This window comes from Hemitrygon akajei, chromosome 10, assembly GCF_048418815.1.
Source record: "Hemitrygon akajei chromosome 10, sHemAka1.3, whole genome shotgun sequence".
Classification (NCBI taxonomy): Eukaryota; Metazoa; Chordata; class Chondrichthyes; order Myliobatiformes; family Dasyatidae; genus Hemitrygon; species Hemitrygon akajei.
Window position 1 is genome coordinate 31,156,862 of NC_133133.1, and position 12,002 is coordinate 31,168,863.

The 12,002-nt window shown below is 40.1% G+C and overlaps 1 protein-coding gene across 4 annotated transcripts in view; it reads left to right on the plus strand.

Annotated features, from left to right (window-relative positions):
* lnx2b (ligand of numb-protein X 2b) overlaps positions 1–12,002 on the plus strand; it is a 78,345-nt gene that overhangs the window by 49,232 nt on the left and 17,111 nt on the right. For all 4 annotated transcript variants that reach the window (XM_073058007.1, XM_073058005.1, XM_073058006.1 and 1 more), the window contains one exon: positions 5,853–6,040. In XM_073058007.1, coding sequence (XP_072914108.1) covers positions 5,853–6,040 — 188 coding nt within the window. The remainder of the gene's footprint in view (positions 1–5,852; positions 6,041–12,002) is intronic.

Genomic DNA, 12,002 nt, shown 5'->3' on the forward strand with positions numbered 1-12,002 from the left:
CCTACACGATGTCCATATTCCTCCATTCCCTGTCTGTCTAACTGTCTCTTAAATGCCTTCTGTGTTGTTCCACACATCTTTTAAGCTTCCGGCCACTCACCTTAAATAGGGTATTTAAGAAAGCCACTCAAGTATTGGACATTTCTAGCCTGGGAATCAGATTCTGGCTGACTATACCTCTCCTAATTTTATAAACCTCTATCAGCCTGACACTCTCGAAAGCAATCCAGTTCTGTCCAAGCTCTCTTTATAGTTAATCCTTTAATCCAGGCAGCATGTTGATAAATCTGAGGCTTTATAAGGCATTGGTCAGACCACACTTGGAGTATTTTGAACAGTTTTGGACCCCTTAAGTGCTGTAAGGATGTGCTGGCAATGGAGAGGGGTGAAGAGAAGGTTCATATGAAAGAAAGAAAAATAGACTTTTTTATATATAAATACACTGTAATTCAGTTTTTTCTTAATATTTATTTATCATGTATTTCTTTGTACTGCTGTAAAGCTAACTCATTTCACGAAATGCCGGTGATATTAAACCTGAATCGGATTCTGAAGATCCCAGGAATGGGGCCAAAAGGCCTAATTCTGCTCATATGTTTTATGGCCTTAAACCTCTCTTAATTCTCCACCAAAGCCTCCCTATCAAAGTTTTGTAAAACTTTGGCTAGGCCACACTTGGAGTATTACAACTTTGCTTCTTCGATGACTTCCTTTTATTCCTTAAGAAGTGTTTCTCCTCCTCAGTCTCAACTGGCAGTGTTATTTTCTATGCATCTGGTCTTGCTCATTTTCCCCACCTCCACATCTTCTGTAATTAACATTACCTTCAGTGAGGTGTCATAACAGACACTTTACCATTCCCTCCATAACTCTGCGGGTTCCTCTTTCATCTATTTCCAAACCTATCAAAATACCCAAGTTACTGTTAATTAAAGTACCTGGTATTTCATTTTAAAAATTACTCCCACATTTAGCTCTTTGTAATATTGGAACACTGCTGTTTTGTGGGTTTAGTTACACCCAGCATAATTGAAATGGTAATGATGGGAAATTGAATACGGAGTATTTTCCTTGTCTTGGCAAGGCAGCCACATTTTGATCTAGTCTATGAAGTGGTACTGAAACCTAGAGTGCCTTTTGTGCTGGATTCTCACCCATTGATTATGTGATCCACCACCCTCCATTTGCATTAAACACCACTTATTTTTTTAAAATCCTGTCTGATGACTTACTAAAAGGTCTTTTATTTTACAACTGCGGTGTGATCTACAAACAATAACACTGTAACTACTGTCTCCCGGTGTGGATTGACTCTAGAGAGTTGTATTTAGCTGTACTGTATATCTGGGACTCATAAGAGAGGGGAATTGCCACTTGGCTCATCAAGTCTGCTCTGCCATTCCATCATGGCTGATTTATTATCCCTCTCATTCTGTTGCCTTCACCCCATAACCTTTGACGTCCTTGCTAATCAAGAACCGATCAACCTCTGCTTTAAATATACTCAATGACTTGACCTCCACGGCAGTCAGTTGCATTGAATTCAACAGATTCACTGCACTGTGGATAAGAAATTCCTCCTCTACTCTGTTCTAAAAAAGACATCTGTCTATTCAGAGGCTGTGCCCTCTAGTTCTAGACTCCCCTACTATAGAGAACACCCTCTACAAGTCCACTGTATCTAGGCCTTTCAATATTTGATGGGTTTTGATAAGAGCCCCCCTCATTCTAACTCCAGCAAGTTGTGGTAGCAGGTCAGGCTATTTACTTAGTCACCTCTGCTGTCGTGATGAGGCCGCACTCAGGTTGGAGGAACAACATCTTGTATTCCGTCTGGGTAGCCTCCAACCTGCTGGCATGAACATTGATTTCTCAAACTTCCGGTAATGCTCCCCCCATCCCTCTTCACCATTCCTCATCCCCTTTCCCCCCCTCTTACCTTATCTCCTTGCCTGCCCATCGCCTCCCTCTGGAGGTCCTCCCCCTCTTTTTATTTCTTCCATGGTCTTTTATTCTCTCCTATCAGACTCCCCCTTCTCCAGTCCTGTATCTCTTTCATCAATCAATTTTCTAGCTCTTTACTTCATCCTCCCCATCCTGGTTTCACCTACCACCTCGTGTTTCTCTCACCCCTCCCCCACCTTTTAAACCTACTCCTCATCTTTTTTTCTCCAGTCCTGCCGAAGGGTCTCAGTTTGAGACGTCGGCTCTAGTTTCTTCCACAGATGCCATTTGGCCTGTTGAGTTCCTCCAGCATTTTGTGAGCATTGCAATGATTTGCACGCTCATTTTCCTCCTCTGTCTCCCCATCGACAAAACCTTTCAGATTTGACTCAATTGAGCCCATTACTGGGTTTCATTAAGCTACACAGAACCAATCACTTAGAAGTAGCAAGCACCCTCTTCCCTGTCTTTACTAAAGCTAGCTCTCTTAACATCATGACCCACTGAAGACCTTGATTTGATAGATATTTGTGAATTAACGTTATCAATCATTGTGATTGTGGAGTGTTGGTGGTAATATGGTGCATAAATAATGAGTTGAGAGCATGATGCTAAGCTACGAACCAATTGGATTATGCCATCCAGTGGTGCGTTGTTAGCGTATAGCCTGGACGACATTGTAACTGTAAGGTTTTGCAGTGCTTTTGTAAGAGCTTGCAGTGAAATCTGATCCAACTGGAAAAATGGGGTGATAATAGATGGAATTAAAAGCAGACAAGTGCACTTCATAGAACATAGAACATAGAATAGTACAGCACATTACAGGCCCTTCGGCCCACAATGCTGTGCTGACCCTCAAACCCTGCCTCCCATAGAACCCCCCACCCAGGGTTGGTCTTACCCAGTGAATGGAAGGGCACTGAGTATAAAACAGGGATCAGGAATACAGGTCCATAAATTCTTTGGAAGTGGCGGCACAGGTAGATAGGGTGATAAAGAAAGCTTTTGGTACATTGGCCTTGATAAATCATTATTATTGAGTACAGGAGATGGGATGATATGTTGAAGTTGCACAAGTCACTGGTGAGGCCCAATTTGGAGGATTGTGTGCAGCTTTGGTCACCTGCCTACAGGAAAGATGAGGCGAAAATACGGCAGAGAAAATTTACAAAGATGTTGTCGGGATGGGAGGACCCGAGATATAAGGAGAGTTGAGGAGAGATTTGATAGAGGTATACAAAATTATGAGGGGTATAGGTAGAGTGAATGCAAGCAGGCTTTCTCCACTGAGGTGGGTGGGGCTACAACTAGAGATCATGGGTTAAGGGTGAAAGGTGAAAAGTTTAAGGGGAACACAAGGGGAACTTGTTCTTTCAGCATCGTGAGAGTGTGAAATGAGCTGCCAATGCAAGTGGTGCATGAAAGCTCAATTTCAACGTTTAAGAGAAGTTTGGATAGGGGTATGGAGGGCTATGATCTGATTGTCAATCAATGGGAGGAGGCAGTTTAAATGGCTCAGCATGGATTTGATGGGCCAAAGGGCTGTTTCTGTGCTGTATTTTGCTTTTAGACTATAGACTACATGGAGTCACGATGAAGGCTCCAAGAAACCAACTGCAGTTCAAATGAAACAGGATTTATTTTGATTGTGTTGGGGCTGAGCTGATTGTCATCTTGAATGAATGCCGCTGGCAATTTGATGTTGGTTTCTGTTCAAAGTCCAGATGGAATTTGCACAGGTGATGTCAAGGTTAAAGAAAATTCCCCATGACAATCCATTTGAAAAGGAGTTCTTTTGAGCTCCAACCCCATAACATAAAAGAATCTTACTTCTTAATGCATTTCAAGATGTATTTTGATGCTAATGTTACAACTTGAATCCATCCTTCTCAACTGTTTGAAGAATAGGATATCATCTGTCACTGGAAAACAATTCTTTTGCGATCTGACCATGAGAATGAAAAGGCAAATATGTATAGATTCTTTAGGGATTTGTGGTGGCAGTAGCTTTCTTGATTTGAGTGGAGAATCACACAGGTATAATTGTGAATGGATCAACAAAGGATCTTTGGAAAAATACCATCAGAACATTAACAGAACCGACAGACATACTTATGGTCAAAGGCTGTTTATTAAAATAACATTTCAATGCTGCAGATCTCACAAATTGATCTGCTCCCATCATGCGTATCTTGGATTTTAGCTGGCATTTATTGACAAATATTTTATTTACCATATGCAATGAAGGTGTGCATTACAATATTTCTGTGTTTGAAAAATGTTGTTTTATGAAGAATCTGCAAAATCAGTTCGTCAAATTTGAGAAGAAAAGGATTTGTCATATTTGGGTTGAAATCATACCTTGGGGTTTGAAATCAACTGAAATGTTGACAATACCTGCTCCCATATAACCACATAACAATTACAGCATGGAAACAGGCCATCTCGGCCCTTCTAGTCCGTGCCGAACGCTTACTCTCTCCTAGTCCCACCGACCTGCACTCAGCCCATAACCCTCCATTCGTTTCCTGTCCATATACCTATCCAATTTTTTTAAATGACAATATCAAACCTGCTTCTACCACTTCTACTGGAAGCTCGTTCCACACAGCTACCACTCTCTGAGTAAAGAAGTTCCCCCTTGTGTTACCCCTAAACTTCTGCCCCTTAACTCTCAACTCATGTCCTCTTGTTAAAATCTCCCCTACTCTCAATGGAAAAAGCCTATCCATGTCAACTCTATCTATCCCCCTCATAATTTTAAATACCTCTATCAAGTCCCCCCTCAACCTTCTATGCTCCAAAGAACAAAGACCTAACTTGTTCAACCTTTCTCTGCAACTTAGGTGCTGAAACCCAGGTAACAAACCCACCCAACAATTTCTGCTCAACCTGCTGAGTTCCTCCAGCCAATTGTTGCTCCTGATTCCAGTCTCTTGTGTCTTTGAATTTGTTTACTAGAATGAGATTTCATATGTTAAATGAAGATACAAGTTGAGTAAAGTTGCAGACATTTGAATGACAAATAAAAATCCACCACAGTGACATCAAATGAGACGTGATGGAACAGTTTGGAGATTGTCCTCTCAGGCGGAAGGTTAATAAAGTAGAATATTCTGCATTCAGCATTTGTGTTGTCCTGCTGTCACGTCATTTAGCTGTAAAGAGGTATCAGATTAGCTCAGTGATTATTGGTTATGAGTATGGTCATGTGGGATCAGTGGGATACTGCAAGAGTGCTTCACTGCTGAAGGGTTCAGGGATGGGGTGGGGTAGATCTGAGGTTGATTCATTGCTTAGGTCTTTGCTCCCATGATGGAGCACCTTGTCGCTTGATTTTTACCTAGCATACATTATCCAAAAATAATTTTAAAAAGACAGATTTGATGTAATTACATTTTGTTTTTTCATCAGACTTTGTACAGAATTGCTGTCAATATATTTTAAATAAGCCAAGTAATTAGTTAGCCGTGAAGAGTGAATAAGTTCCAAATTATTCATTTTCTGGAGCATTCTTTTGAGAATGGGATGTGAGATATATTTGGCTGTGTGTTTGGTGCTGGATGTGGAATGCAATGACAGCTTGGTGTCATGTAGACTATATATGTTTCCTCAAACTTAGATTTCACAATAATACATTGAAACTTGCTGCTTGTCGTAGTGTTTCTACCATGTTTTGGATACCAGGGTAGAGGGAGTCCTGGAACCACAGTGGTGTTGGTGGAGGGTTCCTGAAATGTGAGATGGGAGTCCGTGACATGATGTGGCAGTTTCAAAAGCCTCCACAGAGATCTGAAAACTATAGTCCCAGAAAAAAAATATTTTTTTCAAGATTCACATTTGATAATTTGATCGTGTTTCATTGTTTGTAACTTGTTAGTGCACTGATGAACTTCTGCTTCTTTTAGATGCCCTGGTCTGATGAAGTATCGAGTAAAGATTGAACACAAGCGACAGCCTAGCTTAAAGGGAAACCAACATCCTACACAGAATGACACAACCGGAGCAGCAGAAGGTTCTGCAGCTGCTGCCGGTTCACTCCAAGCAGCTGAGCCCGGACTTGTTAACCCTGCATTTGAAGATCAGGAAGAAGATGGTAAGAGTTGGCTCAGGAACAAAGTAAATAGTTTGGCCTGGAGAGAGTTTTTTAAAAGAAAATGCTGGGAATTCCTTGTTTTTTTCTTTCAACTTTTCTCTGGTTTTCAAAGGATCGTTAACCCCAGTTTTACTCTGGGTCGCAGGCCCCTCCTTTTGGTGTATGTCACTTGTATTTATGAGCTCTCAGATGGATTATTTAACAATCCAGTATAGGCTTCTGTGTCCAGAGTGTAAACCAAACCAGCAGCCCATGACTTAAAAGAAAGCCACTAATCTTTAAAATCGATAATAATAATATTCATAACACCATTTATAGAGCACTTTACATACAATGTAGTACAAACTGTGTTACAATGGGATATGATACAAACATAAAAACAAAAGACAAAATGATGTTAGTTAAAAGCAAGGCATAAGTAGGTTTTGAGCTTGTGTTTAAAAGTGTCAACTAAGTTTGTATCCTTATAGTTTTGGGTATTGAGTTCCACAGTTTAGGAGCTTTTAGATAAAATTTAATAAATATCCAAGGGTAATTTGAAAGACAAAAAATTATTTTCTGCTTTCTGATTGGTTTTAAGATGCTTGAGTGCCACCTGCAATTAATGTTATAATTGGCACCCCCCCCTCATTATTTTCTGTTCTTATTAGGTCCAGACCGGTGACACCTCTCTCTCTCTTCCGTCCCCCTCAAGTCTTGCATTGCTGTTTCTTGAATTAATTAAACTGCATTCACTACCAATTAGGCAAGGAAGACGCTAAGTGAATTAAATAAGTGTTTGAAAATTGGCTGATTAATAAATGGTGGCTGTGGAAACAAAATCAGAATGGGGGAAGTAACAATAATTAAACAAATGGCAGACCGTGAGGCACAGTGGACACTGAGGGAGTGAATCAGTTAACTTTCAGTGAAGCTGTGCAAAAGGAAATATTGTTAGGCTTTGGGGACACATGAACTAGTAAAGTAAATTAAGTATCCTCTGGTTCAGGAAACAAGGGTCATTTGAGGGGAACTGCAAGACAATGAAGAAATTAATGCAATGACCAGCGCCTTGAGCAATAAAGTCAAGCTCCAGGGATGTAAATTGTAGTTGCCCTGTCCTTTTGAATCCTTCTCTGTCCACTTCATTGTTATATCAATCTATCTCATGCACTTTCACATTCATCTTTTTTTTCTTCTTCCATGAATCCCAGTCTATTTGAAACTCCACCTATTTCCCTACTATCTCACTATGGTCAATGACCTGGGAATAATAGCAAATAATACTGTATGCTAAGAAATCGGAAAGGTATTCTATTTTATAGCAATGATATCCCCTGGAATCAAACTAAGGATTGTCGAGAATAGGTTACTTTTGCTGCCCTGTGCTAGGATATAGTAGGGTATCATCTGTACTTCATATAAACTATTTCAACTTCAGAAGAAAGACCAACACAAGCAGTACAGTAAGAGGTAAAATAGAAAGGTATGGTACTGAAAACTCAACAAACCGGCCTGCTTCAGTGAAACCAGTTAACGTTTCAAATGACCTAAGTTACTGATCAAGCTTTCATCTCAGATTAAATGCTGCCTAACCTGTTATATGCTTTGAGGAGTAACAGGTGATTTGTTTTTATTTCCATCAGCACTGCAATCTCATGAGAGCCCTCTGCTTCTCGGCTGATTGCCAATTCACAAGGAATATGGAATGTGAACTACATGTTCTGGTGATTAGAGTAATCGTTGTGTCTGGAGCCACCGAAGTGAGCGTGCACCATGGCTTTGGTTTAAAAATGCACAATGATGTTTTCTTACACTTTTTTTTGTGGTGATTCCAGAAATTACAATATTGCAGAACTTCAGAAAGTCTGAAAAGTGAATAAATATTGTTGGGAAAGCTTGATTGGTCAGATGTGTTTTCTTTTGGACCGACTCTGAAATGGAAACCTTTAACTGTACACAGGAGCTGCCTGACATGACAAGTGCTCCTAATACCTTTTTATATGGACTATTTGTTGTACAAATTTATATTTAATAGCCACATTAATTGTCATCACAGGCTGCTGGTGTTCAGTATTGTCAAGAGCAGTGCACTTCAAATTGAGAAACTTTGTCCATGTGCTATTAAAATTCCACACTTAATTCCTGAAAATGTGATGTAGCAGGATTGGCAACTTTAAAAAAAAACTATATTTTGGCACGTGGCTTACTTGGCTAGCAAGAGTCGTATTTATTGCCTGTCCTTAGTAATGAAAAAGGTTGGGGTGAGCCTTCTCGAGTAGTTCTTCCACAGTGCTGTGAGATTTATACCCAGTGACAAAGAAAGAAATGGGGAAATATTTTCAATTTAGTGCCTTTGCCATGAGTGAATTTGATGTCTAAATCAATGCTATATGTGTTGTGTGTTTAATATTTCAGTAATATTTGAATAATATTGTAAATATATATTGTTTAATTAAGCATTCTTTGTTTAAATCATTATGGTTATATATATATATATATATATATATATATATATATATATATATATATATATATATATATATATGAAGTATGTGAATGACATAAGTCATTACGATGCCACGTCATGCACATGCCTCACAAAGTAAAAATGAACTAAGACACACACCATTTAGGTCCCTTGTTTTTCTTACAATTAGATTTTATTCTTGGAGTTACTAAACATGACAGTATGGTCCCTCTGTATTATTCCCTTCCAGTTGGCTTGATACGTCTGTCTCATGACCAGCTAGATTTCCCCCACGCGCTCCAGTTCCCTCCTACATTCCGAAAGACATGTGGTTCGAGTTAGTAAGTTGTGGGAATGCTAAGGTGGCTCCAGAAGAGTGGCATCACTTGAGGACTGCCTGGCACAATCCGTGCTGATTTGATTTGACACAAATGATACATTTCACTGTATGTCTTGATGTACATGTGACAAGTAAAGTTAATCTTGGATCTTAAATATTAAAACAAGCTGGAATTTTAGAGGACAGGTAATAGCTGACCACGTTTCTGTGAGTTTGGAATTAAACATATGCCAGCTGTTTAAAGGTAGCATTATAGAATATTGTTTTTGCCACACATTAAAAGCTTTACTGGTGAGAATTGGTAAAATTAAAAATGAGCTTGAATTTAAATTGTACAACTGCCGTGTTAGTGTTTGGGCTGCCGATTGTGTTGGCTTTGGATTTGTAAGCATGGTAAGTACACAACATTCTGACTTGGAAATGCACTCAGTGGCCATTTTATTAGGTATAGGAATGGAACCCATGTGGGAAAAACAACCACCCCAGGAGAGCAGCAGTTTCTGAGATATTCAAACCACCCCGTCTGGCACCAACAATCATTCCACAGTCAGAGTCACCTGGATCGCGTTTCTTCCCCATTCTGATGTTCGGTTGGAACAACAACCGAACCTCTTGACCACGTCTGCATGCTTTTATACATTGTGGTGCTGCCACCTGACTGGCTGATTAGATATTTGCATTACCGAGCCGATGTACCTCATAAAGTGCCCACTGACTGCATGCCTAATTTTGCAAGGGCTTGTCTCGGTGACGGAGAAAGCAAACATTCATGAGCACAGCAATATGTCTAGGGCCTTTTATTTATATACTTCGGTTTTCTGCAAGTTCCTTGTTCATGCTGCTGAAACACAGGATAAAGTTAGTGAACATTTTGTGTTGAGAAATACCTACTGTAGCTGTTCAAGCATAAAGTAGACCAGGGTCATTTAAAATTTAATGTTTTGCCGTCAGCACTAGGTTGAAGAGCTTCGTTTCAATTTATCTGTTTACCATTACACTAAAAAGCCAAACCAATAGTAAACTTATCATGCCATATAGAAACTATTTCTGATGGTAAGTTAGACATGGAGTAGTCTAAATATTAGAACAGGCAAACTGTTAATATTTGGACCCACACTCTAGAAACACTAGTTAATTTTAGGCCCATTTGTTGATGTCAGATCAGAATGAAGTTTATCGTTTTGTGGGCAAGTACGTGTTAGCACAGGTGTAAGGAAAAGCTTACTTGCAGCAGCATTACAACATCAGAGACACAACACGCCAGATTATTGAAGTTATAATGGAGCCAGCGAAGAGGCAGGTACGCGGAGGTGTCTCGTGGACTAGCCACTATCTCACTGATGGTGGAACAGATTCAGAGACAAATGGAAAATAAACAGCCTGTTCCTGTCTCTCGAATTGTTCTTCCTGCCCATAGCCTGACCTGTCACAACACTAGTCAGACAGCAGCCTGAGTACGTGCACTTCTGTTCGACGCGTTATAGGAAGGATATGATGGGACTGGAGAGGGTGCAGAAGGGAATTACAGGATGTTAACCTCTGTGAGGAATAATGGGATAAGTCTGAGTTTGTTTCCTTTAAGACAGTGGGCGTTAGTTGAAGAGTGTAAATGTATTTGTGTGAAGTGAACAAGAAAGAAAACAGAAGGGCAGAGGTTAGCAGGATCACCGTGGAGAGGACAAAACTTATTTTCATCCAGTAGTTGGCAGTGATGTTCCTGCCTGAAAGGGTGGTAGAGGTGGGACATTCATTGCATTGGAGAAGTACCTGGATGTGTATGTGAAGAACAGTGATCTGGAGAGCTACACACCCAGTGTGATTAGACTTTTGATCAGCACGGAAAAGATGGGCCAAAAAGACTTGCTGCTGCCACCGAGAAGGGGGTACAGGAGCCTTGGGTCCCACAACATCAGGTTCAGGAACATAGAATAGTACAACACAGTACAGGCCCTTCGGCCCACAATGTTGTGCTGACCCTTAAACCCTGCCTCCCATATAACCCCCCACCTTAAATTCCTCCATATACCTATCTAGTAGTCTCTTAAATTTCACTAGTGTATCTGCCTCCACCACTGACTCAGGCAGTGCATTCCACGCACCAACCACTCTCTGAGTAAAAAACTTTCCTCTAATATCCCTCTTGAACGTCCCACCCCCTTACCTTAAATCCATGTCCTCTTGTACTGAGCAATGGTGCCCTGGGGAAGAGGCACTGGCTGTCCACTCTATCTATTCCTCTTAATATCTTGTATACCTCTATCATGTGTCCTCTCATCCTCCTTCTCTCCAAAGAGTAAAGTCCTAGCTCCCTTAATCTCTGATCATAATCCATACTCTCTAAACCAGGCAGCATCCTGGTAAATCTCCTCTGTACCCTTTCCAATGCTTCCACATCCTTCCTATAGTGAGGCGACCAGAACTGGACACAGTACTCCAAGTGTGGCCTAACCAGAGTTTTATAGAGCTGCATCATTACGTTATTACCTTTCAACCAGCAAGCTCTTGAATTGGCATGAATAACTTCACTCACCTCAACACTGTACTGATTACTGAACACAACCCATGGAATCACTTTCAAGAGCATTACAGCTTATGTTCTCATTTATCTAGTTATTTATTATTATTTGTTTTTTCTGTGGTTTTTCATTGGCACTGTTGTATTTCTTTGTTCTACTTACTTTGAATGCCCTCAAGAAAATAAATCTCTGGATAATATGTGGTGACATATATCTACCTTGGTAACTTATTTTGAACTTTTAAAAAAATTTCTGTTATATCCTGTACGTCATCCTTTGATTATAAGCTCACAATGCCTATCTGGAAATTAATGAAGTCAGTAAAGTGGGTCCTTTTAGAAAGACATCCCAGCACATAGTCTAAGACTGATCCAGTGTGGTATTGAAATGAAGGGTGCTGTGTAAAGGTGTAATATTTATGTTGTGATATTAAGCTGTGGGCCAGTTTTCAACCTTGGCAGAGCAATAAAAAAAGTCTGTGACACTATCTCAAAGATCATGAAGATTCCTTAATCAACGTCAAAACATAATAATCTGATCTGTATCACTTCACTGGTAGTGACAGTTTGGAAACTTGCTGCAGCAGTTCTTCCACAGTAACTGCATGATTTGCATGACTAAAGTTCCTCAGGGCATTGACAATACGAAAGAGATTTT